Source organism: Gasterosteus aculeatus, chromosome 8 (assembly GCF_964276395.1).
Source record: "Gasterosteus aculeatus chromosome 8, fGasAcu3.hap1.1, whole genome shotgun sequence".
NCBI classification, from domain to species: domain Eukaryota; kingdom Metazoa; phylum Chordata; class Actinopteri; order Perciformes; family Gasterosteidae; genus Gasterosteus; species Gasterosteus aculeatus.
In genome coordinates this window covers 4,005,169-4,012,581 of record NC_135695.1, presented here as the reverse complement: position 1 = coordinate 4,012,581, position 7,413 = coordinate 4,005,169, and the positions used below count along the sequence as shown (strand labels likewise).

The 7,413-nt window shown below is 43.5% G+C and overlaps 1 protein-coding gene across 1 annotated transcript; it reads right to left on the bottom strand.

The window, feature by feature from the left end:
* Window positions 1-1,865: 1,865 nt before the first annotated feature.
* scp2b (sterol carrier protein 2b) lies at window positions 1,866-7,261 on the bottom strand. The gene is made up of 5 exons (XM_040184538.2): window positions 6,877-7,261; window positions 6,249-6,339; window positions 4,611-4,740; window positions 4,310-4,389; window positions 1,866-2,519 (listed from the first exon to the last, which is right to left on the bottom strand). The coding sequence occupies exons 1-5, from the start codon at window positions 6,897-6,899 to the stop codon at window positions 2,424-2,426; spliced, it is 420 nt and encodes a 139-aa protein (XP_040040472.1). The 5' UTR covers window positions 6,900-7,261; the 3' UTR covers window positions 1,866-2,423.
* Between the last annotated feature and the right edge of the window lie 152 nt (window positions 7,262-7,413).

The window sequence follows — 7,413 nt, the reverse complement described above, 5'->3', positions numbered from 1 at the left end:
TTAGGAGAAAGAAAGGAAGGGGAACGGGCGAGAGTGAGAAGGAAGGGAGTGAGTAAGAGAGAGTGTTTTCAACCTGAATTGGAGCCAAGAACAAACATTCTTTCCCTTTTTTCCCGAGAATTGATTCCATCAGTTTCAGTGTAAAACATTTGTGTTGTGGTAACTTGGCCAACGTTCCACTGGATCCAACAAAGGCCTGCCGGTCTCACATGGTTTCAAGTGAGATCTAATCACAAATATAGGAGGCCTAATCACTTTGAATAGATGTGGTCTGAAATACACATGCACTTTCATTTTGGATTAAACTGTTTAAAACATATTCTTGTTTTGACATGTTTTGAGTTTCCATTATTTCATTCAACAGCAATAACCTTGTTAACAGATCCATTGTACGGCTGTTTCGAACAGGTTGTTTTGTTTCTTGTGCACACAGAACCAGAGGGATCAGGCACTCAAACACAGTGACACGACAGTGAGTTTCTAAGCAAAAAAAGAGTCCAATAAAGCTCTTCAGCTGCCGCGCTCTTAATCATCACTCATAAACTAACTCTGCTCACCACACAAGTGCTGCATTTATTAAACCACAGTGCATTTACAGCACGTAGTCTATTTGTTGGTAAGTATATTGCAAGCAAACGTACACACACAACTTGTAGCAGATAATCATTTCCCAGGACAGCAATGACGTGTACACAAGCTGAGCCATTGGTGGGTTTTGTAACTATGAGAAAGTAGAAAACATTTTAATCATGTTGGAGTCATGGTGACAACAGACAGTCTCCTAGAAATTATCTTCCCGTACAACGAGCCTGCATTGCGAATTACGCTCATTTCGAGGGAAACATATTTTGACGTCAATTTTGACTAAAAAAAACATTTCCAGTGAGTCATTAAAGTAAAGTATGTCTGCTCTGCGGTGGTTCAATTTATCAAAAAACACAATCCTTTCAACCCAGAATCTACTGGTCCTGTAATATGTGAAATGGGTTTGTTGCAAATTAGTTTTGCTTCATTTCATGACCAATGTGCTTGACTTAACTTTTTTTTTTAAAGTGCACCTGTGTCGAAACACAGTTTGTTTGTAGGAGACGAGCTTGCAACAGAGACATCATGGACGATGAGCTCTGGCATTAACGCACAGTATCACAGGACATTAAACGCCTCTCCTAAAAACAATGACTTTTCCCACATTTCCCACAATGCAGCTGACTAACTGCACATTCCGATAGACCCTCTTCCTGGTAACCTTCTTCCTCTGCATACTTTTTATTATTTGTTACCATTTGTCTTATAGCGAAGGTAACAGCGATGACACCATCAGGGTTATTTTTACCCAACTAAACTCCTCCAGAGCGACGCTGCTCTTACAAGCCGACGAGTCTCCACGACCTGTTACGTCAACTTGCAGAGTAAAATTGGTCGATGTCCCCTTTAAGTTTTCATTTTTTGGACGACAAGATTGTGAGAGAACAGAAACATCTGTCATTCAACAACTTCCGTGTGCCTTTTTGGAACCAAACGTGTGACATTGTTGTAATTTTGGAGCATGTTTTAAATAAAGGTTTGATGCCAATATTCCTAATCACACTTGAAGTTAACATTAGATGGAATCCTGGAGTGAAAGCCACAGAGTAAAAGTGCGAGAGCCGAGCTGCAGTGGAATCTGGGTCAGAGCTAGTTAACAGATTGACTCCGTTCACAAAAGGAAAATCTACAGCGTGGCAGTCTGGAACACTGTTGCAGCAGCGTGAGGTGCTGCGAAGGGGGAGCAAACCTCAGCATGTGTTCGTGTCGGGTTCAATGAGCCAGTTCGCCGTTAAGACTTCTCTGGCCAGCTTTGTTTATGCAAGACCACACAGAAGACGTTGCAGCAGAGGCACATTTATTTAGTAGAAATCTGTTTGGGATTCATACAATGATAAAATAGCAGAAAACGCCCCCTCTCTCCTGCCCCTCCTCCTCCGTTGGAAGGCTGAGTGGCCACAGTGAAAAACATCTAAGATGAGGAGGCACTTATACGCGTCCATGATGGCAGAAATAATCAGCTCTACTCAAAAACATGTACGGACACAATAAAGTCAAAGCAAGATTCCTCCAACAACAGTCATTATTGAATTGGGAAGTAATTGTAAAGTAAATCTGTATCTATAAATAGGGAGCCCCTTTTTCTGTGTACTGGGAGAATAATAAGAGGGACTTGATTAGAGAATTCTTTATTAGTTCATCTAATTTCTTCTCCAGTTTGTATTGGCAGTGCATCAGTAATGTAGTGCTTCTCGAGAGTAGGGACGCTGGTTCGTTCCTGTGACGAGAAGCTCCACAGACCTTCGACATCCACTTGAAGTTGTTGTTGTTAAAGTATTCGGGGGTTAATTCTGTTGAGTTCTACAGAGGCGTAGTAACGGCCCGCTCCGACGTCTCCTCTACAGCTTGGCTTTGCCCGGCTGCAGCTGCAGGCTCTGAAGCTTCATGGCCAGGCCCATGTTCCCTGTGATCTTCAGCTTGCCCTGGAAAAACGCCTGAGAGGTAGAAAAAAAAAAAAACTAAATAAGAGGTCAGATGTGAATCCGATGCACAGTTCGCTCTATGTTGGACTACATGCTGGTCGCTTTAAGAGTTACCGTGAGAGATTAACTCAACCCGGGGAAAGTGGGGCAGCGGCAACAACAGCTTATGAAATGTCAGGGAGCTACATGGCGCACAGGCTGGGGAGGGCGAGGGGGGGGAAGTTGTGGGCTGCAGAAGGTAAAACATTGTGTCAGGATGAGCAGAGATTTTCAAAATATTTGGTTCAAAGAAGGAAATTTAGCTTTTAAATGACAAAGGAGCGAATCATGAATAAAGTCAAACGGTTGAAATGTCTAAAGGATGAGGGACGAAGCTGCAGGCAAACGGTTGTTCTCGCAGCACGAGCAGCTCTTCCTTCACGACAAGAACACTGCAGCCTCCGGGACTCCTCACACGTGTAATCGCTGTGGCCTTCCGGCACAGTGCTGTGTCAGCACGTCACACGCTCAGTACGAGGGACCTCGCGGGCCTCATGACGCTCCGCTTTTGCATGTAAATCCAGCGAGAGACGTGAATTAGACATAGGACTCCTCACGGAAATGATTTGTGTATGAAAATACTGCAGAGAAAAGGGGACCATTTGGGCATTTCCAACTGTGAGACTACATCAGATTTGTTGTTAAACTGTAATTAGATACTCATCTAGAAGGAATAGCTAGCAACTGTTTTATTATTTGTACTGTTAACAAATCCCATGGATCCCATTTCTCAAAGTTTTACGTTTTTGGTTTGTACCCCTCAAACAATTCAATTGAAATTCAATTTTCAAGTCAAACCAATTACCCGAAGCACCCGGGCGCTGCCATTTTTACAGGATCAAATAGTGCATTTGACGACTACTACTAGTAGTACTACTACTACTACTAGTACTTTAAGCAGCATGTTCATTCACAAGTTCCAGTTACAAGTCAGAGCGTCTGAATACACTCATAGAAGGTCGGCCGCGCTAGCGGAGCAATGAGGTGACCACGCAGCTGGACAAGCAACCAAAAGCAGACTCAAGAGGTGGAGTGCCATGGAAGCTAAGCTAGCACTTAGCTTAGCTTAAGGCTATTCCACCACCAGGTTTGGCCCCTGCTGGCGAAGAGATAAATGAATAATAAAAACTTTATTTAACTTTATTTATCCTTATTGTTCTATAGACATAAACGTGTATGAGATAAACTGCACGCTTCTGTTTTGAAGACGGATGCCGCTCCATTGCTCAGAGGAACAAGATGCTTCACGCACGCACGCACGCGCGCGCGCACGCGCACACACACACACACACATCATTGCAGTCCAATTTTGTCCTCATCTCTCAGACTACAAAAGTGCAGTCAATAATGAAAAAGGTCTCTAGTATTTACTGTTCACTCAACTTTTGGCTCAACTCTCACTCTATAAACCCATGTGAGTGTTCAAGAACATCTACAAAACATGTGAACCAATCCTTACACACAAGGTGCATCAATATAAACTTTGAGTCAATGAAATACTGGGATTAAGTAATTCATTTCAGAGACACCCGCAGCTGACAACAATGGATCTGCTGCTAAAGTAAAACAGAAAAGGGTGAAGAGCGTCAGGTGAGACACCCTGCAAGTGCAACCCCTCAACGTCTTTCCAAGAGTTCGCCAATACAACCGCAACATGTCGTAAATACTCCCAGACACCTTTACCTCGAGTGGAAAATAACGGTCTCTTTACGAACGAACACCACGTGTACACAAGTCCACCTCATCCACACAGAGATACTCACAGTCTGTGGGTTCATCTTCCCCGTCATCAAGGCCAACAGGTCTGTATCTGACATGGAAATGGTGCAGTCTGCTTTCTTAGCTGCAGGTCAAAGATGCACATCGGTTCAAAAATAGGAACATGCATCGTAGGGACATGTATTTAGTGACGTGTTGAGGCAAAAACAAATGTAAACATCTATTAAATAACCCATTATGCAGAAAATACCCTTTGGAGACCTTGGACTTTGAACTTAAATCTCCACCCATAGTTAAATATTAACACGCGTGCATGGGTCTATCATACGAGACATCGGAAGGTACCTTCGTCATTGTGAACGCAGCCTTTCCCGTTCTTCACGTCCACAAACCAAACGGCCTCCTGTCCATTCGGGCCGTCTTTTACTTTGAAGGCAAACACTCCTCCGATCTTTTTCACAAACTGCTCCCCTTCCTGTTCAAAGTACACAGAACATTGACACAGCAAACGCTTCAGCATCTGCATCGCATGTAAACTAAGTATTCACAACTACAACCTCAAAACCACGCCGCTAAGGAGGCAATGCATCAATCCTCACCTCCATTATATGTGACACTATTCAAAAGACATTTTCTATAAAAACCGGTCACGTTTTAGTTATTGATCTTTACAACCACATGTTTTCAGCACAGTAAATGGCTGTGTGTAAATGAATAGAACCTTTGTAGTACATGTATAGTATGTTAAAAGAAACAACTGAATTGGTTTTATTTCCAAACTAGTGGTGCTAAGAAAAAGATGTGTGACATCATGGATGTAAACAATGTATGCTTAAAAATGTAAACTAACACAAAAAACTGACTTTCTTTCGAGGAAGGAAAGGCATTTAACAAGTTAATCTGAAGGATTCAACATTTCAATATCTTGAGAAACACTAAATAATTGACTCGACATGAAACCTTTAAATGGGCTTTCTACACAGGAAACATGTTTCAAGCCAACTATCTTCCTGTGGCTACATTAAATCATATAACTATACTGCTAGATCACTTAACAACTGAATATATAGCAAATAAGAAAAGGTAGGACATATGTTACTCTGAATCTGTGATTCGATTAGAAAACAGAAAAATCCACTTCCTTCTGAACATTTGACTAATATGGAAGAAGAAAATTGGTACAGATTCTGTCTCTAATAAGCACAGCATCTAAAAACGTCATCCTGCTCCACTCTCGCCAATTTATCACTGATGACAAATCCCATTCATAACCTGCCGGCGGGCTCAAGATGATTCTGTTGTGATTGAGGCTACCAATATTCTTTAAAAGCTTCGGACACCGTTAGGTTGAGTCATGAAATGACGGTTTGAAAAGTGATAGATGTGTGTGACGCACAGCAAGCCGCTCCTGTGCTTCTCTGTCAGGTTTTGTCCATTCTTTATTCTGCTGTTAAAAGGTGTTTTGTTCTGATCCTATACGAGGGCCTACGGATGGAGGGTGTAGCATGCTGCCCAGATTGTTAGATTAGATTAGATTAGATTCAACTTTATTGTCATTGCACAGGATACAAGTACTGAGGCAACGAAATGCAGTTTAACATCCAACCAGAGTGCAAAATAGCAAAAAGTGCCGTTGAAAAAATATGAAGCCGTTCCGGAACCCGCTGGTCCGAGAACGGAGCACCCTGTAGCGCCTCCCAGAGGGGAGGAGGGCAAACAGTCTGTGGCTGGGGTGCGTGCCCTGTAAAGCCCCTTCAGCTAATTTAATGATTTATCTGGCTGTAAAAAAAACATTGACTCCACTTAGATACACTGTACATACGTCTAGTGGGGTTGACCCCATTATGTACAGCACAATCATCTAAAACAAACACATGGAGCTGCATCTTTAAAGGACGACGGAAATGAAAGTCAGAGTGAATACACATACCAAAGACGAGTGAATGTAATGTACAGTTAACATTGTGCGAGTCACGTGATCACCTCCTGGAGCTTCTTGTTGATTTCCTGGAACACAGCGTGCGCCTTGAAGCCCTCCAGCCCGTCGCTGGCGCTGGTGCTCGTGGCTTTGAACCTGCGCGTGTTAAAAGGCAGAGAGGAGCTTCAGCAACACGCAGACACAAATGAGGAAAGCACAGCATTTCCTCATGTGGGGAGCACGGTCGTCCTCCAATCAGAGAGTTGTCGGTTCGATCCCAGGCCTGGCTAACCCGCATGTCGTTGTGTCTTTGGGCAAGACACTTAACCCAACATTGCTCCTGTAGCTGCGACTACAGTGTGTGAATGGTAGTTACTGATGGCAGGTGTCACTGTGTGTGGTTCTCCTGTCATCAGTGTATGAATGGGTGTAAATGGGTGAATGATGTCATGTAGTGTTAAAGCGCTTTGAGTGGTCAGAAGACTAGAAAAGCGCTATACAAGTACAGGCCATTTACCATTTACAGCACGAGGACCACAATTACTGATCAAACCTCACTTTGATACCTGATCCGTATATTCGTGCACGCGCTGCCCACACGATGTCTGCGCATCCACGTCAAGTTCCAAACACGTAACGTGCACAAATAGTTGCGACTACTACGTCCCTGTGGACGTCGTGTACGCTTCTTACCGCGGTGTCTTTGCCTCGGGCATCTTGCTCTGACGTCGGGGTTACAGGTGTAGACAGATGTTGAGTGATGTCACGTAGGTGTAGAGCTGTGTAGCTCGTAATTTGCGGTTACTGCTTCCGGGTTTCTGCTCGGTCACTGATCTGCAGGCTCGACCAGTCGATGTCAGATAAGTCGAGCAGCCCCACGTTTCTGTCTCGCTGCACTGTGGAGCCTACAGGACACACAACCAGCAATTCTTGCTTTGTTTTTCCACATTGCAGGCCGCCGCTGGTGCATATTCAGCTGTCGGTTTTTAAACATCCATGAGAACAATCTTGAATCCTGCTTGAACAAATGAATCCGTTCTACATCTGTATGTATTTGCTCCGCACAACCACATAATGTAGGAGATCAATATTGGTGCACAGTAGTGATGGCAAAGTGAAGCTTTCTGAACCAGTGAAGCTTTCCAGCCAATTGTATCGGAAAAAGGTTAATTCATTCAATGCATCGCAAACTCTATGGTGACCTCTGCTGTTGAAAACATATGGTGCAAA